This window comes from Rhinolophus ferrumequinum, chromosome 18 (genome assembly GCF_004115265.2).
Source record: "Rhinolophus ferrumequinum isolate MPI-CBG mRhiFer1 chromosome 18, mRhiFer1_v1.p, whole genome shotgun sequence".
NCBI classification, from domain to species: Eukaryota; Metazoa; Chordata; class Mammalia; order Chiroptera; family Rhinolophidae; genus Rhinolophus; species Rhinolophus ferrumequinum.
Window position 1 is genome coordinate 28,149,935 of NC_046301.1, and position 22,694 is coordinate 28,172,628.

General features: G+C 40.7%; 1 protein-coding gene across 5 annotated transcripts in view; it reads left to right on the forward strand.

Annotated features, from left to right (window-relative positions):
- The window catches only part of FNIP2 (folliculin interacting protein 2), a 112,481-nt gene that overhangs the window by 62,677 nt on the left and 27,110 nt on the right, over positions 1-22,694 (forward strand). For 3 of the 5 annotated variants that reach the window (XM_033134315.1, XM_033134314.1, XM_033134319.1), the window contains 8 exons: positions 1,199-1,299; positions 1,486-1,575; positions 3,110-3,181; positions 12,467-12,596; positions 18,503-18,704; positions 19,025-19,113; positions 20,957-21,103; positions 21,222-21,391. In XM_033134315.1, coding sequence (XP_032990206.1) covers positions 1,199-1,299; positions 1,486-1,575; positions 3,110-3,181; positions 12,467-12,596; positions 18,503-18,704; positions 19,025-19,113; positions 20,957-21,103; positions 21,222-21,391 — 1,001 coding nt within the window. The remainder of the gene's footprint in view (positions 1-1,198; positions 1,300-1,485; positions 1,576-3,109; positions 3,182-12,466; positions 12,597-18,502; positions 18,705-19,024; positions 19,114-20,956; positions 21,104-21,221; positions 21,392-22,694) is intronic. The other 2 variants (XM_033134317.1, XM_033134316.1) reach the window with 1 other exon arrangement.

Here is a 22,694-nt window from a genome sequence, read left to right on the forward strand (position 1 = left end):
ATCTCTTCAGCTGTCAGTTTTGCCCATCTGCATGGTTGGTACTTAGGCCTTGCAGTATCTTGGTTTTCACTCTCGAGTTTTTTTCTTCCTCTAATTTTATACTTGTGGAGACAAAGAATGCTGAAATGTCTAATTTAACTCCCATTCTGGTACATTTGTTCATATATTTTGAACTTTGCAAGCAGTAATATTTCATATATTTCTTTCTTTTTTGAATAGAATAACAAAACCTTTGTTATACTTAGTAATTTGAAAAAAAAGGTTTGTAATAAAGGGGCATTCTTAGGGGTCAAATGAAGGCTGTTATTTTTTACAATCTTGAGAAATTAAACATATATTACATATATTTGTGAATTTGGGTGCCGTTAAGTCTGCTTACTCTTCAACAAAATAATGAGTTTACTTGTTCGAGCATTTAACATTGGACTGTTATGACTTAAGCCAGTAGGGGAAGTGACGTTTATTGTGAGAGATTCTTTTTTAGACTCTTGATATTACCTGAACATTTATATACTAAACTAACTCCTTGTAATAGAATATTGAGTTCAGATTTCACCGGAAATCATTTTGGCCTCATTCTGCATTGTTCTCAAAATCTTGATATTTATTTTACTTGTTAATAAATGCAATACATTATTAAAATCTGCTTCCCTCACATTTGTGATGATGAGTAATTCTAACTTTAGATATTTTAAACTCAGACTCCTATAGGAATCCTATCAATTTTTATTATATCCTCCTCCTGAAAAAAGTTGCTAAGTCGTTCATAGATGTTAACTAAGAGTTCATATTAATTTCATTTTCAAGGTTTATGTAAAATTATCTCTGAAATGAATAGTGACATCTTGGCTGTCAGTCACAAAAGCAAAATTTAGAAATGAATAGTAATGTCTTAGGTGTCAGTCACTGAATCAAAATTTACAGAGGTTGGTGTCCCATTATGTAACGTAAAACTGTTAGGAACGCATTGATTCGTTTTACAGCGTGAACCTCCTCAAAAAGCTTTTCTTGTATTTTCCTCCAGCAAATTCCCCTAAAGTTTAATTCCCTTTGGTAGATGTGAAACTTTATTCATTTATAAAGAAAAGTCTGAGCAATGATAATTTTTCTATATTTGAGAGTGTCCATTAGAAAACAGCTTTATTCATCTCTTCACATTTTTCTCCTCTCTCTCCCTTCCTTCCCCTCTCTGATTTAGCTTGCAAGACAGCTTTGAATACATCAACCAAGATCCCAATTCAGGAAAACTGAACACAAATCAGAATAATTTGGGTCCTTGTCGTACCGGAAGTAACCTAGGTAAAATCAGCCACATGAATGGGTTCTTTCTTTGTGAATACCACTGTTGTGGGCGTGTGTTTTGCTTTATTTGAGCTCGTTGTGGTGTCTGCGTGTGTGCGTGTGTGTGTATGTGTTTGCGTTATCTTTAATCTGTGTTCATTTTGTGTGTGTACTTTGCCCTCCTCTATGTGTTTCTATCCCCAGGTCTGCTGCAGGCGTGCAGCAGCAAGCTGCTACAGGGGGTGGCAGAAGGAGGACCTCTCCGGCTCACCCGGAGTGCTTCTTTCTTTGCAGGTTTGTGTGGAATGCTGAGTACAGTGCGACCCACACACATTAATAACTCCTGTGCAGGTTCTTTAAAAAAAAGCCTCTTTGGTGCCTCTCTAGAAATCCAAAGGGCTCTTGAGATATTAGTGTCAAAGGCAGCCTAGTTCATGGTGTTTTGAAAATTCCACCAGTGAACCTGCATTGTAAATGTCTTTGATAATACCCCAGGGTAAGCTGATTTTGGACTGAAATGAGCCCTTAGTGTTTCTAAGAGGATTATGTTTTCTGATTTTCCTAGGCCGCTTCTGCTGCTATGACCTTTTCCCTTTGCCATGGTATCTTATATCAACTTATTCACCTGCATCCTTATCTGCACAGAGTTTCTTCAAAATCACTCTAATAAGAGCATGGAAAACACCTCTCTCTCTCTCTCTCTCTCTCTCTTTCTCTCGATTTCACTCTCGCTCTCTCGCATTTAAGTAGTTTAAATACAGTTTCTAGGTTCTTTACAGGTATAATCATTTTGGTCTCTCTGGGTAGGTCAAGTCTGGGATGTAATCAGCCTTGCTGACTAAGGCTCTTGAATGTCTGTTGTAGTCTGGCACAATTAACAAGTGTGGAAACCTTCATTACTAACATTAACGGCTGTGTTTCTGGCAAATGGTTTTCTGTTCTTTGTGGTCTGAAATATGCTAAGCACCATGGCTGACTGACACCCTAATGAAACTGACACCCTCCCACCTGCTTAGAGTGAGGATAACATGTTTATATACTCCCTTTAAAATTGTGAGAATAAACGTGATTCAAAAAATAGCTGGCAAGTATAATAGTCAGGCAGGGCCCCGGGCTTCCAGTTTACTATAGCAGCATGTCATCTCCCCTCTAGCAGTAAGTATCCAGTTGAGATCAATCTGAAACATTCCTAGAAGTCTGTAATACTTTAGAGCTTTGTCTCAGATTCATGCCAGGACATGAGTTTTTCTAAGTAACTACAGTAATACTCTGTATGGGTGTGTATGGAAAAGAAGTGGAGGAAGAAATATTTGAAAATAAATATAAGTGTTTTCTATCTGCCAAGAGAGGGTTATATAAACAGAAGCATTTTTTAAATTTATGAAATGATTTTCAAGTATTTCTCTTCACTGAGGTGCCTCTAGCTATTACTGAAACTGATTATAAAGCATTTTGAAAATACAGTGCTATTTAAATTCTACTAATAATGAGGAAAATGGCTAGAGTTACCTTCCTGAAAATGTTTGCACATTGTATCAATTGCATGAATAGTTGATTTTGGTTTTTTAGAGATGAACATCACTCACAAAAGTTTACATGTACAGTAGGGTAATCAAGGCAGATAGTTACTTGATTCTGTATTCTTCTTACTCTCACCATCATCTTTTTATGTATTTCAATTTGATTTCTACTTAATCTCTATAAACTTATGTGAATCATCAGTAGTAGTAGCCTACTTGAAATGTAAAAATTATTGCAGTCATTTTTTTTTTATGCAACACCTTGTTTGAAGAGCCCAATAACATGGTCTCCTTTTGCCTTTTCTTAGCACATAGCACTCCAGTTGACATGCCAAGCAGAGGACAAAACGAAGACAGGGACAGTGGCATCGCTCGATCAGGTATGTGTACTTCCTTTGAATTGGTTTGGCTAATAGAGTGAACTGTCCATAATAGTGAGGTAATTGGGAGAATGTAATACAGGCCTCAGGTTCCTTCTCCATGTTCTAAAATAGCGTCATATGTCTAAATCTCTACAAATGTGACGTACAGTATCTAGGAGTAATTGTACAACACAGACGGACTAGTTTTTTCTCTGATACCTAAACCCAAATGAGACTAATGTATTTGGAGAAATTTCTTTTTAGAGGAAAGCTTCGTTGAACCAATTGTACTTGGTGGTTTGCTTGCTGGGTGTTGAGTGTAAAATCAGGAAGGAAAGCGTCTGTGGAAGTCAGTCTGTCCATGACTAAGGAAGGGCCTGCCAGTTGACTTAGTCACCCTTTCTTCTGTCCTAGAGTCACGCCATTCTAGATTTTATCTCAGGTACCCCTTCTCTCCTAATTTTAAGACTTGAGCTTTTCTAATACTGTTTTTAGCATCTTTTGGTTTCTGCTTTAGTACATGATTCTGCCATAGATTTTTGATTTGTGATTCCTGTTTGAGGTAGATTCTGTGCTGTGAAGGAAAGGCAGTGAACTAATGATCTGGAATCTGCGGACTTGGAGAGGAGTGGGGCTTCGCCTGATGAACACGTACACACAGCCTCTGTCTTCCACGGGAGACTAGGGGCACCCTGCCGGTTTCACCAGTGATACATGCCGCCTTCACCAAGCAGGCCAGTCAGTCAGGGCTCGGATGTGCCAGGGCTGGATCCAGGCCTCTGGGCCTTTCCTTCTGACCTTTCACTCTTTCCTGTTTCCAGCTCTTTCCTGTAGAAACAGCTTGAAGGAGTCCTTCAAGGGAGACCAGAGCTGTCTCCCTACTTGGTACAACTTTGCTCCCAAGTTATTAAATGTAATTTGGTACTGAATCCCTGTTTGGTTTACATATGTCCCATAATGTAAAGTATGCAGCATTTTATTTATAGTTAAATAAAAATAGTGGAGTCATTTTGGTTTACTTAAACTATTCGGAATTTTTCTGCTTGGAGGATTTGTCTCTTCTACCTTGTGCATTCATTCATTCAGTCAGTCATTTATATCAATATGTATTCATAGATATATATATTTTATACTTTGGGTTGTAACCCAGTACTACTTTTATTTAGTTGCTCAAACTGTTCCACCTTTGGCCATGGAAGCCATGGAGCTCTTTCAATTGACTTCTATGTTTCTTTAACATATCCACATCTGTGCGTGTGTGTGTGTGTGTGTGTGTGTGTTTGAACACTTCCTTACTTTCTGAGATTACCAGATGCTCCAGACTTGTTTTGTATGTTTCTTAGCGTCCCTCACCCCCACCCCGAATCAGCCATTTCTGCATGAGGTCTTGCCCTTTCACTGGAGAAAGGTATTAAATTCCAAATTCTGAATACTACAAGTGCTTGTTGCTACTGGAGTGTCATTTCTTATAACCTCTCAACTGACCAGCAAAAAATATGAGTTTATGCTTACTGTATTTATACATATAAATATTTCTATATGTAACATCTGTATATTAAGTTAAACATGAGTTTGTACTGATATCTCCATTATTCATAACCCATTACCACATGGATCATTCTACCTTCGTCCCCTTGCTTATCTGTAAATTCTCACTCCAGCCATGAGAAGCCTGGCTCTCACTATTTGCTAAACATTTAATTATTTTTATATATATATACATATATACACACACACACACACACACACACACACACACACATACATCACTTTTCAGAATTCTTAACCTGTACCCCTATAGGAAATGACTTCATTAACTGGAGTACAGTGTAATTCCTTTTCCCTTTAATCTTACACACGTCCACTCTTTTCCAAAGTTACTTAGGTCAGCATCTTTCGAGATGGGAGGATTTTGGTAGTTATATATACCAGGCCAGTAGAATCTCTGAAATCACAGCTGACACCAGGTCATCTTGAAACTGGCTTCATGAGTGCTCCCAGAAATTCTGATTATCACAAATTTGGTCTGAAGAATAATTTAAGGTTCTTTTTTTTTCCCATTAGTCCAGTAAAGAAGTAATTTTAGAAAAGCTTTGTTTGTTTTTAAAATCATTGTTTATAGAGAGAAACCTGTTCCAGAATAAAAAAAAACAAGGAATTTTAAAGGAGATTTTGCAATTCTCCATCAAAAGGAAACCTGATGCTCCGTCCTCTGCCATCAGCCCCTTCTGTAAGCATTCCATTCTGCAGGCAGCCTTCAAAGGAAGGAATGGATGGAGGAGCTTATTTCATGTTCAGCAGCAGACTTGTTCTGTGCATAGTGTTCTCTGGGGCTAAAAAGAGCCACATGGTTTTGAATTCTTAATGGGGTTTAAGAATTGTTACAGAACTAAATTATTTTGGTGGTTTCCACAGGATGACCAATTTGATACAGTTGAAATTGAGGGAAGGATTTAGAAGGGTGGTACTGCTTCCTGATTAGCCAGCCATCAAGCCACATGTATTTATTGAATAATGACTTTCTAGCCCCCTGTGTTGTTGGGCTCTACCAGAATTTGGGGTATTTTTGAAGAAGACGAAAGTATAGCACGTGCCCTTGGGAAGAGTTACATGTAAACCAAGAGTTAAAACCAGTGTGATAAGTAGTACCCCAAAAAATACTGTAGGAGCAAAGAAGAGGAGTAAGTACCTTTGCCTGGGAAGCCAGAATGATGGCCTTGTAGAAGAAGTGATATTTGAATGACACCTTGTAGGTAGAAAAGAATTGCATCAGAGTTTAGCAAAAGAGCATTTCTGAAAATAGTTTGTGCAAGGGTGTAGATCCTTGAGAGTAGACTGTTAGAATGTTTGAACAGTGGCAGGACTGGAACATCAGTCGGGTTAGAAATGTGAGGCAATGTCAGAAGGGTTACGGTGGTTAGGAAAGGCTGATTTTGAATGGCGCCAGTGCCATGCTAAGGAATTGGATTTAATCTTGTTAGTGGGGCAGCTAAGGGACATAACTTGATTGGCTCTATATTTTAGATGCATGCGGTGTTTCATAAACTCTGTTACAGAAGAAAATAGACCCATATATTCATTGCTAAAGTAGATTAACGGTGATACTTTCTAGTTTACCAAGGGTGAAGGGGCTAGGGAAACTGGGCAATAGATTTTTCCCATTAATTTTATTTCAGTACAATTTCCCCAAACTTTTGGAGTTTCTCGCGCATGCGCGCATGTGTGTGTGTGTATAAAACTAGTGTAAAATGATTATCTGATTTAGCATAAAATTTTGAAAAATAGTCTATTGTTTTTTTCCCTCTTCACTTTTTGGAATAGTGTCTTAGAAAAATATACAACATTTTTTCTGAGTTATTCAGTAGCTTTTTGTAATAACAAAGGAAAGAAAATCTTAATTCTGATCTATTCTTAATGCATTTTACTCCTCATTATAAGTACTGTAATGGCTCTTTGCATAGTTTGTAACACATAGACACACACATACACACACACACACACAATAAGAAATAGAGCAATAAAAAGACTTAACTAGTTAGAAAAACTATTTTTTAATGAAGTTTCTTCAGTAAAGAAACAAACTAAATAATCAGTTCAAAATGTTATTTGCATTGTAATATTAGCAGTTTACTCAAAGGTCTTTGCCTTACTCCCTGAATTTTTGGAATGTATTAAGGAACATAACTGAGAAATATATATATACACATATATATACACACTTTATTCAAAATTTAATATTCATATTCATAGGCTTTTACTCATAACAAGTTTGAGAACTATTTTTCTAGTGTCATTGTGGAAGATGAGAGGTATAAGTAGGAGACAAGATGACATATTGTTGTTTAACAAAAGATCGGAAGCAACCCAAATGTTCACCTCTAGGGACTGGATAAATTGCGTACTTCCCAGTCAAGGAATACCACGTGGCAGTTAAAGGATTGAGGAAGCTTGGCATGCCTTGAAATAGAAAAATTCTCTTAGATACACACATATTTTAAGGAAAAAAACAAAGGTGTATCAACAGTGTGTTACAGGGAACTGTCATTTATGTTTCAAAGAAAGATATAGCCGAGATCTCCCTCTACATAGAAAGATAGATAAGTATATTCATAGGCTGTCTGCAGAAGGGATACAGGCTGGGACAGGTATGGAGGGAATATGCATTCTCGTGGTGTTCTCTTTTGAGTATTTTGCATGGGTCCTCTGTGTATATATCAACCAAAAAGATAAATTATTTTTAAGAGGGTCTGTTAGGGGTTGCCATTAGGAATTTTCAAGTAAAGTCTTGGGAAAGAAGAGGGATAAATTCAGCTTTACTAGGAGGCAGTACTGGCCGGGCTCAGTGACTGATGGGACATGGGCAGGAGGGAGGAGCCAAGGGCGACTCTCCAGAGTCTAACTTGGGAAAACAGGTGGAGGACGATGGCATCAACCAGTAAAGGGAAAGCAGGCAGCCAGTCTGGGGAGACAGATGTTGAGGTAATTCTTTAATAGAAGTATATATAAGTTCTCCAGCTATGAGTAGTCAGCTGTAATTTAGAAAGAGGAATCTGGCTTTAAAGAGAGGGATTGGAGCAGAAGCTAAAATTTAGAAATCTGGGGTGCACGAGTGGAGTAAGGTTCAGAGGGTCGGGACTGAGACCAGAGTCCTTGAGCCTTTGTGAATCTGTGGCCTTCACTCGGGTTTAGATTCTCTTTCTTATCAAAACGTCCAAATCATTCTCTGTAAAACTGTGTTTCCTCTGTTCTTAACAGTAGTAAAATAAGCAGAAGATCGGCATGAAGACAAGTTCCAATATGTACTTTCAGACATTTTTACTTGAGTGTTTTAAAAGGAACCATCAGGGCAAGAACGCACATCATAGATTGTAAATAGGACGTGTTTTGGCCACTATGCAGGTACAGGATAGACCCCACGCTCAAGATCGGGTTTGGATGTCAAGACTGGTAATATTACACATACACCGAAAGGATATGAAAAGGTTTATTCCCCATATAATGAAGCTTTCTGATGAGAGCAGTGGGCTGCCCACGCTGGTTAGAAGATGATTTGGGAGAGAGGGAAAGGAGACTATCTTGGTTTTTGAGGGTAGAGCCAGGGTGAGGGGTCCGGCACGTGGTGTGAACTTCCCACTGGCCGCAAGGAGGGCGCACCAAGGCTTTCTCATCAGCTTGCCCAGATACGGAGCAGAAAAGGGAGGGGGGTGGGTGAAGCTAAAAGCCATCAGCAGTCAAATCTCAAAAACTGGAGTCAGACCCTATTACCACATGGGTCACCTTTGAATGATGTAAAATGCCATCCCGTTTGTATTTGAACCCTTCCTTGATTTAACTGACACAGTGCTATGTAGCGTGGGGTAGGAGTCAAGGAGTGTACTGTTTTTTGTTTGTGGTCTGTGTAGGGGAAAGGCTATGGCACCCTGTTGACCTTGTATGTATCCATATAGGCAAATGCTTGAACTACTGCCTGTCAGAGCCTTAGCGGTACAACTCGTGCTCCTCGGGGAACACGAGAGAATGTGAGGCCTCCAAGGAGCTGCCAGGACAGGAGGTCATCTGCCGCTCACTTCTCTGTCTGTCCTGGGAAGTTGTCACAAGGCAGTTTCTCATCACCTCCTGGGTTCTGATGACATGGAGCTTTCTACCCTGCCTGCTCAGACGAGAGCTGCAGAATATAAAACTGCTTAGCTGAAGTCTAGAACTGGCTCCCCAGCGACAGGGGCTCCCCCAACTTGGGTTGCAGGCATCTGACCCTGTTGGCATGTGGGCAAGGATCACTGGGGACTGGCCCCTTAGGCCAGGTCTGCTTTTCCAATCTGTATAAGTGATAAACTGCCCAGATGTAAGTAATGAGCTGCCTTGTATCCTTACTGTCAGATCTTGACCTTGGGTTTTGCCTTGTCTTTTATATATGTGAACTTGGCAGTCTGTATTGTAGCTTGGGCAGAACTCAATTTCTTCATTTCTTTAGACTTCTCGTATTTCTTTAGACTTCTCATATTTCAAGTTTTAGGTTCCCAGCCTCACTCCCCAGAATGGTATATTCTACAGGAATAAATGGATGCTAATTGAAGAGTTTTCCTCAGGCATGAGGGTGGAGGTGAAAATACACATTTTAAATTAGGAGTTAACCTGGTACAAAATGTTAACAGTAATCTCCTAGTGATGGGATTTGGGCTAATTTTAGTTTTCTTATTAGCTCACAAAACGGCAAAAGTCTTTGCAATCCATATATGTATTCACTTTTTTGTTCAAATTATAGAAGGATTCTAAAAAGAAAACTGATACTAAAAATATTAAGGAGCATTAGACATAACACTTTTAAGCGGAAACTCAGCCTGTGACTACTTTACCTCAAAGTCTCACATTTTGTAACTGAGGTACCAGTTGGAGAATTTGTTTACCCAGATCCCAGAGCTAATTGGGGGCATAACTGGGGAGCAAAGGGAGGGTGAATCAACTGGGCAGAGCCCATGCAGCTCTATTTTCATACAGGGTGAGTGGGGTACACAGAGGTCTAGTGTCAGTCACATCATGCCGCTCTCACGGCCTTTCCCACCACGAGCCGAGCCGGCAGTCCAATGCACTAAATGTGAATCTAGCCTTTCTTCATGAAAATGGAAAAAGGTTGTGGGCTGAAATTAGGCCTGGTCTTGCATTGGAGAGTTGTAACTGTATTGTTTTCTAGAGTGTCTGATTTACGAATATATGCCACAGTACTTTTCCATAAAAGTCTGATTAAATAGTATTAAAATATTTTTGATGAGGAAATGCTAGGTAGCACTAAGCCAGCACCTTAGCTTAATATTTCATTTGTATGCCGTAAAAATTAATACTCAGCATTTTATAATGAGGAGAAAAGGAATAATCTCTTCCCTTTTTTGTTATTTTAAATTTTTGCCTTTCCTTTTCATGTCTTAATTACAAGTCCTAGGTTCTTTTCATACTTAACTAATCAGAATTAGAAACCTTTTAGTACTCTGAAATGTCTTACTTAGCCCACATTTTCCAAAAATTATCAGAGTGGAAACTTAAATTTATTGTATGGTGCACTGGGCCAAGCGTTTTGCATGTATTGATTTGTTTAATCTTCACAGGAACCTTAGGAAATAGATCAGTTTTTTTCAGACTTTCTTTTGTCTGCACAGATGCTAATGCATTTTATGTCCAGTAGCAGACCTCTTTAATAAACAAAAGTTTCCTCAATATTAACACTGCACTGTACTCATTTTTGTTTTCTTAGTTTTTTATATGTTGGTTTCGATCCATTAAATAATTCATAACCCACTAGCAGATCTCAGCTCTCGTGAAAAATACTGACGTGTGCTACTTTATTGTCTCCATTTTACAGATGAGAAAGTTAATTGGTTAAGTAAACTACACAAGTATCACAGATGGTGAGTGACAGAGCAGGGATTTGAACAAGGAGCCTAGGCTCTTAGTTTATTAAACTGAATTATACAGCCATATAATTTCCAGAATAAATTGGACCTCAGAGTCAGCTCTATCTTGCTTCTGTGATGAGGAGAAAAAAATGTTTATAATACAAATACATCCCCTCAACTGTGTCCTCCACATGCCAAAAAGAAGTTGACTTGCTCAGCTGAAGACAGAGAGAGAGAGACGGGACCCTAAAGATTTGGGAACAGGGAACAAGGATCTTTTGGATCTTATAGTGGACTCTAAGAACTTGGGGGATGAGGCAGGAATGTTTGGGATTTTTTTTTTATTAAGTAATTTTGAGGAAAACCTCTCTTTTATCTTCTTTCAAAATTCTCAGTAAAATTACCCCCTCACTGTTATTTGAAATGTGGATTTGATTTTGGAGGTTTAAGTCAAGCCTCAAGGTTAAAACCAGGTCAGAGCAGAGGCTACCTGCTGGGGTCAGCCACGTCTGGGGGACACTTAAGTGAAGAAGTGCCGTGCATTCAGTAGGTGTTTATTGTCTGTTGTGTTCAGGGTAGTATCCTGGGCACCCGGCATACAAAGATGATTAAGATCTACCAAACAAATTTTCGGTGAATATTGACTTGAGAAAAGCATCCCATAGACCTTTGCTGTGGGAAGAAGCTTGAGTCGTTAGGCGTTAGCCTGGGAAGTTCTTGATGTTCTGGTGGACATGAAGCTCCATGAAGGCAGATGTGTGTGTGTGTCTTGTCCGCCACCGTACCCCAGCTGCTTCGCACAACACCTGGTACATCGTAGACACTCAGCATTTGGTTATTGATCATTGGCTGATAGCCAAGTGACTCTTGTAGTATTTAAGAACTCAAGTCAGAGTCAGGTTATTTACATCGGCCGTAAAAGTGTAAATAAAAATATAATAGTTCACTTGGAGAAACTGCTTTACCAAGTGATATCCTGAGCGTAGTACACCGTGTTTACTGAAGTCCGTTTCCTTGGCCCTGTGATTTGCTTGTGAAAATGTTGACCAGTCATCTATCTGTAACACCCCATGTCCTTTTCCACTAGACTGAATGACATTTCAGTATCTAATTCCGTAGCCCTAAGGAAGTAAAAGGAGAAAAAGTCTTGCCTCCTTTTTCCATTCTTCCAAACCAAGCAGACGTCTGCCAAGCAGCTGGGATTTGAAAAGAAACCCTTTGCCTACCTAAGAGGGACCAGTTCCTTCCTGCCTGTTAGAGAAGTCTGGGCTGGCATGTCAGCTCACATTTACTACAAGCCCAAGTGCAGGCATCCAATGTTATGTAGCAGGAGGAAGCAGAGAGGCTTGGAGGCAAATAAGTAATCCAAGCAGAAAACGTAAATTGAAGACTAGAGGTTGCTCTTTCATAGCAAAGGGAGTGGCAGGAGGTCTGCAGGGAAGGAGGGATAAGTATTGTGTATTTGGAGATGGGCAGCAGGAAAGAGGATATTATGTGAAGCAACTACTTACGTGCCTAGATTTCACCTCAAAATATAGAGTGATGAAGTAGTCGAGAGGAGGCAATGGGTGTAAGTAAACTTCGTGTGTATGGCATTGTTTCCAGGTAGCAATACACACAGTTGTGTTATATGGGCCATTTTACCAGATACCTGCAATCTACACTCTGAGTGAGTGAGTAATAATTATTTTGCATTTGTAATATGGGGCACGATAATTGATGCACTTGCGTTGCCTGTAATCCCTGTTTCTTTTCATTTGTTTTCCTTTTTAAAGACTGTTTTCTTTGCTGTGCAGAGGTCATATGGTAGTAAGAGAAGAGTTATAGTCTCCCCCTGCTGGAAGTGACTGGTAGGACCTGACAATCCAGGTTGCTTGGCAGGAGTACTCAATTTACTTTGACATTTTCTTCCCCACAGCTTCGCTAAGCAGCCTTTTGATCACTCCTTTCCCATCTCCAAGCTCCTCTACATCTTCTTCCAGCAGTTACCAGCGCCGCTGGCTTCGAAGTCAGACCACAAGTTTGGAGAATGGCATCATTCCTAGGAGGTGAGCTGCAAGTTTCCTCTTGCTGAAAAAGGTACTTGTGTCGGCAGCGCCATGAGACTGGCAGGACTGTACTCACCTATTATCAAGGGAAAACGGCCGCTGAAGCGTTTTGATTCGCTTCAGAACAGCCTGAAAATTTACAAGTTAGAAGTTTTCTGGAAACAATAAATAAAAACTGTGTGTGGGGGGGAAATTCTGGTTTGGAAGACACTGGGAAATATTTGGATAGTTGTGCCATGAATGAGCTAGATTGGTGTTAATTTAAAAGGAGTAGTGAGCGTTCTCTTTTAACAGGCTCTCTTCCAGATGTAGCTCCCGCAAGTTAGAAGGGTGAAATAAATCTCTTCCTTGGCTTACAGTGACCCAGTATGGTCTTTGAAAATACATGAACTCAAGGATTGTGACATGCTCTCTTTGTAAAACTTAAATTCTTAAACTAAACCGTCATGAATCAGATTATAAATGAGACGGCAGTGAGGTGTTTTCTTCCTTAATTTCAGTTGGTTTTTAGATCTAAAATTCATTTGTGCGTACGTTTTTGGCTTATGATGATGTTACATTAGTAGCATCCAGCCATTTTTCCTACACGCAAAAAACTTGAAGGGAATTAAGATAGGTTGTACCTATAAAAATTCATGTAGGCTGATTCAGTAAATTGACTAGTAATCACCATGTATAGGGATCTGTGCAGGTATAAAGATGATCCAGTCACCTGCCTGCAACTAAGTAGTTTACAGATACATAATGATATAAAGATGCTAGCTGATAAGTACTGTGGAAAGGCACAGAGTGCCTCGGGACTCAGAGAAGGGAGAGAATGCTTTCTGGTGGTCATGGGGGGAATTGGGGAGCCCTCCATGGAAGAGATGGTACTGAAAGGACACACTGAGAAACGAAAGGTCAAGGTGTGTGTGTAGCACATGTCAGGTTGCTTGCCCGTCTTCTACTGTGCTCTCACAACCCTAGGGAGCTAGATAAGAGAAAAAATACTGCTGCGTCACTGAGCAACCGCTGTTTGGTTGGTGAACTTCCAGTGGAATGGTTAAGAGCTTGGGATTTGGTGTGGGGACAAGTCCTGGCTCTGCCACTCACTAGGTGAATGTGACAAAAAACCTGGATTCGAAGCCTCGCTTCCTCATCAGCAATATAGTTGTACTAGTGCTATAGTTGTACTAGTGCTAGCTTCACAGCATTGTTGGCAGAGTTAAATGAGATAATAGCAAGTCAAGTCAGGATGAGATACGATAAATAAAATATAGGCCGATATGACTTAATTACTGTTATTGTAATTACTGCAGCTGTCACGAGAAGGTGTCCTGCCATGCTCACTGTCATTGCAGTGGCTTCTGTGATTGGAAGAAATAGATGGACCTTAGAAGCCTTCCCCGTTAGATATCTTCCCTTTACTAAAAATGCTTTTCCATCCCTTCAGGTTTGAATCCAAAGTTGAATAGCATTCCCCAACCCAGTCCTTCGAAATTGTTCCAAAACTCTAATTTGAATTGAGATCTGGCATTGGCAACTGATGAATTGCTAGTGAACATATACCTAAAATAAGTATCGTAGGCTCAAAAATGAAAATGCAGGGCCCCTTGTTCAAAAAGCAGGAAAGAGCGTTATTAAATGGGTACTAAATGTGAAATGTAAAGAATACTTTACTTACAAAACGTAATAGGAATAATAGTGGTACATGAATAATAACAAATTTATAAATTGCAAAAAGTAATACTTTGTTGTCATGATTTTATGCAATATAATAGTGAATGTGATACCTGTTATATCATCTTAAGATTTTTCTGGCTTCTCTGTAAATTCATCCGTGTAGGTCATCCAGATTTATGCATCAATCGATGTAACTGAAAGCAGCTTTACTAGCTCCTGACAAATGCAAGGTGGCAAATAGTTTTGATATTTTGTTTACTTTTGAGAAAGATCTTTCTACTGTTGCAACTGTTACTGGGGCTTTGTAGGTTAAGACAACATTGAGGTACAGTTCTGATAAATTTTCAAAATGTAAATCTTAGTATATCTAGATGATTCTTGAGGAACAGTTTTTCTAAAAAAGATTTAAGTCTTCACATAAATCCATTTAGTGTAAGTCTGAATTTAATTTTAAATGTAAATTTATACAAGGTTATTTTAATGTTTCCTGACATTTCTTGTAACTTACGGAGCTTTTACAAGAAACAGGAAATATCTTCATGAGTTGATTTACAATGTTGTTGGAGTTTTTAAAACCAGAGATTATAAATTCTTTGAAGAATTTCAGTAACTCCCTGTTATGCTTTATTGCGGTGTCCAGTGTAGGCTCTCCCTTTGTGATTATTTACTGTGCTGGGGCTCAGGTCGGAGAGGTAAATATTTGTGCAGACTCCACAGGGGTGGGCTGTGATGATAGATGGACAAGCTGTCCTCCCACCATGGGTCACGGCCCTGCCCAAGCCCTTCCTCTCTCCCAGGGCCATGACCGCTGCTGCTGCTGTTTCTGCCACTGTCACACCCACCAGTCTGGGCCTTGTGGCTCCCTGGCTGGCTCAGACATGTGGGTGCGTGCCTGACTGCCAGGCCAGTTGTTCAGTGTCTGGGTTGTGTGCTCTCGAGCCTGAGCCCACCCTGCACTCTGCTGCCTGGTATCTTGACTGCTCACACACTGCTTCATTGTCCTGTCAGACTTCACTTACAGTTTCAAAGACAAAATTATTAAGAATTCAAGAGCATAACCCCAGAACATTAAACCAAACCTGGGACCCTGCTGAGAGCAGGGCTCTGTGTGAGCTGGCCCTGGATCCAGCACGGTTTCATCCTGAGAGTGGAAGTGCAGAGGACATTTTGAATTAATCCCTGTGCCAGCGAAGACCCCTTCATTTAAAGGTTGTTGCAGTCGATCTCTGCCTTTTGGCAGGTGTGTGCGTTGAGAAATTAGTGCCTTATGCTAGACAGGAGAACAGTGGGTACCAAAAATATGATTTCCTTTGGCTTTGAGAGAAAATTCAAAGTGGTCAAAAAATCTTTCTTCCTAAGAGTTAAAGGTAATCAGGGAAGATGGGCACAGTCCTTAACAGGATTTTATTTGCAATGTTAATGTTCCACACTGGCACCCATGCCACAGGGTTCCCCGCTGTGCCAGGTGGTGAGCTTTGGTGGTGACCCTGGACAGGGAGTCAGGCTCGGGCACTTAGCTGGGACAGACGTACTGCCTGTAGTGGGAGAGAAGCTGCAGAGATTTCATCCCTACATGAGGCTATTGAAACCCGAAAGGAGCAAGGTACAGGGGCCCAGAAAAGCTTTCAAACTGAATTATTAAATTGAACCAACCATATCAAGTTGCCAATGGAGTGTTCTCTGAAATGGCGATTTCATGTGTTTCAGTGTATTGATAGATTACACTTAAGTTCAAAGCTGGCATACACAGTTAGATTAAGCAGTCCTGATATCCAGCATAGGTCATTGAGATGTACTGCAATACTCATAGTTTTCACTTTGTTTATGATCTTGAAGGACTCATAATGGATGTAAATGCCTATTCATCAGTGTCAACAAAATTCTATTTGATTTTTAATAAGGAGAAAAATTAAGTGGATGGGTGGTCTTTCCTCTACTTGAAGGCCTGTTAGCTGATGTGTTTGTTCCCACCTACTTCCCCTCCGTGCTCCAGCTGGCACAATGCTTTTGATGGCATGAACACCAGCCCATGGATGACTCATAGGGACCGAGTCCCAGGTCACTTCCAGGAGCCAAGAAATGAGGCTGGTTTACAAGACAGAAACCCTGAGTTCTAACTCCAGTATTGTCACTGGGATGTTTTCTGTTCCTGAAGCAAGTTGATTAATCACTCTGACTCAGTTCCTATTTTTGCAAAACAGTCTATGGTACCTTACCTGTAGGTGACCTAAGGGTAAAGATAAGATGAAGTATTTGGGTTTATACTTGCCTTTTTAAAAACCTCTGAAACCTCCTTTCATTGTGTAATAATTTTAAAAGTATGATTACAGTACCACATGACCTGATTTATTACAGTTTGCATGATTGACCCAAGATTACAGGATAAAGCTCAGTTGTGTTACAATTCAGTACAGAGATATAGAGAAGTAAGAGCTACCCATACTATTTTGGCTGTGGAAGTTTTTCAGAAATTCAGTAGGTGGCACTCTCTGCTGTGTCAAAGTGGAGTCGATTGTTGTTTGTAAGGGTAGAGATGAAGATGATGCATAAATCTGTGTAGGGCTCAGTTTTTTATTGCAGGTTGATTTCAAATTAAAGGCCACATTGGCCAAAGATGAATGGACCTATATGGTTGTTTTACTTTTTGGAAAAGAAGGGAAAGAGGCGATAACAAGAAAGGGTTGCAAGACAGGTATTGGTATCAGATAAGCTCAGAATTTCCTATACAAGATAGAAATGAACTGGTGCAGGAAAACAAAGTTATAGTACAGGTACTTGGGAAAAGAGGAGGGAGCACTGTATGAAATGAAGGAAAATTCTAAGAGAGCCTCAAGAATTGTTTTCTGCCGAGCAGAAGATTAGGACCTAGGAATTTCTCAGAGAAAACGGTTGATGGTTATTAATGCAGAGCATTTACAAGAACACCTGGAGATCGTGTCTTTCCAGTGGCATGTCTGTTAGTGAGAGCCTTTTCCTGATTTATCAACCACACCCACATCTCCAGAATCTCGCTTGAAGTCAAGAGAAACAAGAACATATCTCTCTGAGGTTAGAACAAGACATCTGTCTCCTTTCCCTCAAAAATAAAGTAGCTTTCCTGACCATAAAACTTTTGATGTATGTATATTTTTTAAAATGTGGATATGTTTGAAATCACAGACCCATTATAGACGGTGAGTAGAGCACTAAATAAGAAATTTAAGACCAAGAGTAGGAGGCCAAATGCCTGAAATTCTGCCAAGCATAAGTGATTGTCATGTTGTAATTTGTAGTACAGAAAATGGAGGAAGTCGTATCCTCTCGTATTTGGAGGAGATATGTGAGACTAAATGGTAGAGTGCATGAGAAAGAGAAAGCTTATTGCATAACTAGCATGTGCCAGGCTAGGCACTGTCGTTTGCAATATTATGTCCTTTGCTTTGATTTCTTTGTAGAAGAAAAACAATTCTTTAGTTTTCACTCTTGCTGTTTATAGCTATGTGGTTAAGTTATGCTGGTGTTTCAGAATAGTTAAATAAGAGACATGGTCGGGCCATGTTTGTGAGGTTTACCTGTGAAAACGAATTGAATATGTATTGAGAATTTATTGGTGTCATGATTCTCTTATCATAGAAGCACTCTCTTGAAAGAATCTTAAGTGTTTTGAGAATTTGACTATTCCGGAAGAGAGGTGGGGCTTTCTGCTACAGGTATTTCCCAGAGAGCTTGTCAGTCACAGGACATAATCTGAGCATTTATAGGAATCACTGCATCTGATGGCAATAGCCTTGGGAAAGTGAACGTCAGCTATCAGTAAGCGTCCAAACATGCCCTCGGTGAAGTGGAATACCACACAGCATCCTTTCTCTTCCCGCGTTCTAATGGTGTCTATCAACCAGAACAAAGGGCCCACGTTTTAAGTGAACAGATGTTTCACACCCCTTCCTAAAGACCACCAATCTGATGCAAAATAGTCCAAGGGAAAGGGACAAAGAATATAACAAGGGGACATTTGAAATTACTTTCAGTTTTCATTTGTTTCTTTTCAGGTTAGGATAATACTGTGTAACAAGCTGATATTTTTATTTTTCATGACAGAGAATTATAGAAGAGAAAGAACTAGAGGTAGAGAAAGTCTTCCTAGCGTCGACTCCCAGTGTTTTGGATTGCCTCTCTGCATGTCGTCCCCCCACCCCCACTCCCAGCAGTAGTTTATCTGCAGTGTGATGCACTGATGCAGCTCTCTAAACTTACTTTTCGTCTAGATCCACTGATGAGACGTTCAGCTTGGCTGAAGAAACCTGCAGTTCTAATCCTGCCCTAGTCCGGAGAAAGAAAATCGCCATAAGCATCATCTTCTCCCTGTGTGAGAAAGAAGAAGCCCAGAGGGATTTCCAGGACTTCTTTTTTTCCCATTTTCCCCTGTTTGAGTCACACATGAACAGACTGAAGAGCGCAATCGAAAAGGTAATCCGAAGGTAATCCGGTGTCACATAGAGATGTGATCGTGGGGCTTTAAGGATGGTAGAATCGCTCCATCTAGGCATCAGATCACGTTCCTAGAGAACGTAAATCATCTGCAGCTGTGGTGGGTCCTTGGGCACATAGATACCAGGTATCAGATCCTGCATCGCTTAGGAAAGGGACTTACTGCTTCCTGGTGGCTTTAGTCATTCCCACCTTGAATGTTTTGATTACAATATTGTCTTTTAGTAATAAAGCCCAGTAGATAATTATAAAGCACTTTCTTCTCAGAGAGTAATTTGGCTCATTTCTCTTCAATGAAGGCCATGATCTCCTGTAGGAAGATAGCAGAATCAAATCTCCGTGTCCAGTTTTATGTCAGCCGTCTGATGGAAGCTCTGGGAGAATTCAGGTACATTCACAACGTTTGTCAGATGCAATGGGGGAAATTTATGAGCAGCAGTAGCGGTGGCAGCCTTGAATCTCAGGACATATAGAGACCATGACTTGGAAGAATTAGGGGGCAACTCCTTCCTTCAAGATGGAAACTAAAACCAAAGAAGGAAGAACTTAAGTCACCCGGTACTGAGTAGTCCTCACTAGTGCATGGCAGATAGATGGTCCTTGATGCGATTGTTTTTGACAGGGTGAATGGAGAAAACTAATATTCAGGTGTCTCTTATAAGCCTGTTCATTATTTCGTATCATCCTCACAAAAGCCCTGAGAGAAAGCACTATTGCCCCCAGTCTAAAGATGTGGAAACAAGTTCAAGGATACTTGTCCAGAGCATAGATGGAGAGAGTATATCTGTCGGAGAGATATACCTTCCCATTTGCCAGGACAGTCCTGGTTTATGCTCAGCGTCCTCCCATAAGTGCCCTGGCCCGGACAGTATATGCTCACCCTAGTGTGCCTTCATTGTTAGTTTCTAACTGCTGATCTTTGTATTGTGGACACCAGATTTCTAGCGTTCTTGCCCCTAATGTCTGGGTGGAAAGGTAACCTGCTTTGGGTAGCAGTGGGATTCTCTTTCACCGGCTGATCTGGGATTGTCGCACCATTTTAGCACCAATTTCTCAGAGGTCAGGAATCCGAAGGTACAGAAGCAGAAGGCCTCACTCTCTGTGTACATAGAGAGGTCTTGTTCTTACTTCAGCAGCCCAGCCCTCCAGAAATGGTGACAGAGTGTTAGCGCTTGAAGACCTTAGCTGTAGTCAGTGGCTCCCAGTTGCATGTGACCATACTCGCCATTGCTACCTAACTCAGCAAATGCTCTGTTTGTCACCAAGGTGAAATTCTGCTGTGTCTCAATTATTTCATGCATACCGCTGGAAAGTCAAGTCCATCTGTCTTCATTTGGAAGAGTGGATGTGTTTTAAATTCAGAAATAGCAGTGGAGATCCCAAGCTAAGTTAGTGTACTCTTTGCAAGAACACTTGTGAGTCGTAGAGCTTGGAGTAGAGCCCTTGGCACCAGGCGTCGGGAGACCGGCATTCTCATCCTGACCTTGTCATTCAGTATTTGTATGCCCTACACAAGTAACACAATTTCTCTAGGCTTCATTTTCTTAATCTGTAAAGTGATAGAACGAGACTAGTCCATTTCTCTAATAGCTTACAATATTACGAATTGATTCTGTTAGTCCATATAAAAACTCAACATATATATGTGTGTGTGTGTGTATATACATATATATATATATACACACACACACACACATATATATATATATAGTGAAGAAGAGCCATTTATGTATTTTTTAATCTAAAATGAATTAGAGTACTTTGAATAAATAATGACTGACCAGAAATTAGGAGAATTGTGTTGCCCCTTCACATTTTCAGTATAGCATATACTTCATCTCTTCCTTTATTTATTTACCATAAAAGTGGGCATAAATTCTGACAGAGGCATTGTGAAAATTGTTTCGGAAATGAATATTGTGTATCAAGTGTTGGTATACCTTTTCCGTAAAGCGTCTCTGTCCTAGCTACTCGATTTTACCATTGTGAAAAAGCAGCAACAGATAATGTGTAAGCAAACGAGCATGGCTGTGTTCCAGTAAAACTTTATTTACAAAAAAGGTGGCATTTGGATTTGGCCTGTGGGTCAGTTTGCTGGCCCCTGTTTTATATTCTGCTTGAATCCCTTGAGCCCAACATAGATCCGGATTATTACCGTCTTACTCCTTTATATAAAGATTATCCAGAACAGTGTTTGTGACAGTTTGGTGTGTCCCTCCTCTTTTCCCTAGAGGGACTATCTGGAACTTATATTCTGTTCCAAGGATAGCGGAACCCGTATGGCTCACCATGATGTCCAGCACTTTGGAAAAAACCCAGCTCTGCCAGCGCTTTCTCAAGGAATTTACACTTCTGATAGAACAGATCAACAAAAACCAGTAAGTTTTGACTCTGCAGAGCCTGGTACGCAAATTCTGCAGCTAGTGTATGTTCTGTCTACGGCATGCCTCTTGCTGCGTTGACTTATCTGGTTGTGTTTTCTCCCATTTCTCTCAGGTTTTTTGCTGCCTTACTGACTGCAGTGTTAACCTACCACCTGGCCTGGGTACCGACAGTCATGCCTGTCGATCACCCTCCCATTAGAGCCTTCGCAGAGAAACGTACCTCTCAGTCAGTGAACACGCTGGCCAAAACACATCCGTACAATCCTCTCTGGGCACAGCTGGGTGAGTACCTGTGTTGACTGTTCAGAGACTATGTGGGATGGAATAGGAAAAAGGCTGGAATTTCCAGTTGATATTAGCTATCCAACCCGGTAATGTAGGGCAGAGGAGATTGGCCCATGGATTCTAATTGTAAGGCCACCACCACCTTCCTGTTCTTCTCCTGCCGGCAGCTTTGTCCTCCCCCTTTTAACGCTGCAGAAGTAATCCGTCCTTCCACCCCATGCAGCCGTTCACCCTGGGGCAGGGGTTCTTAGCCTCGACATTCTCGACTCTGGATCAGGTCATGCTTCGTTGGGCGGAGGGAGCAGTGCTGTGCATGGCAGGATGTTAGCAGCCTCACTGGCCTCCGTTCACTAGCTGCCAGTGCAAACTCTCCTCTGACGTTGTGACAAACACAATTTCTCCAGGCACTGCTGAGTGTCCTCTGGCTGAGAACCACTGCCCTAGAAGATGGACTGGATTGGAGAAAAACCAGACAAAAAAGAAAGGAACACTCTAGAATTTCATGACCTTTTTCATTTTAGCTTAAGTCAGAAATCTTATCTTTCTCTAACTACACTGCTTCCTTGCGGTTAGTTGGATGGCATTTATTTCCTCAAAGCTGTGTAGGTGTCAGTATAGGACTCTAGTGCTCTGGCATAGTTGAGTACAGAGTTTGGAACTGAAGAGATCGATTTTGTGTATTTGGGTTCATGTGGAGGAGAGGTATACACTAGGACCTCTCACTTATGAAATGTTTAAAGTAACAGACGGAAATGTGCACACTCGCTCTGTCCCTGACCCTGTGTTACATGCCAGGGATATGGAGTTGAATAATGTGCGCTCTTTAGCCTCAGAAAGCCATCTGCTTCATGAGGAGGCAGATTTGTATTCAAATGTCAGGATACCCTGATTACTCCTTTGACGGGGGTGTGCAGAAAGGATATAGGAGAGAGACTGTCTAGTGTGGAGGCTAAGAGCGTGGGCAGCAGAGCCAGGCAGCCTCGATCAGATCTAGTCTCCGTGGGCACATGATTTAATCTCTCTGTGCCTCAGTTTCTTCTTCTGTATAATGGGGTGAAAATAGTTCAGGGTTGCTGTGGGAATTGAATTAGTTCTGCATAAAGCACCTTTGTTACGGATGCAGCTAATGAGAATATCAACATTGGAGGGGCACCGAGAGATAGAGTGAGGGTGATAGAGGGGCTTTTCAAGGAAGGCATACTTGAGGAAGTGTTCAAATGGCATTTTCCAGAAAAAGAATCACAGACTGGGGAAAATCACACTAATCTTAGAAAACAGCATGTTATAATAACAGTAGTGA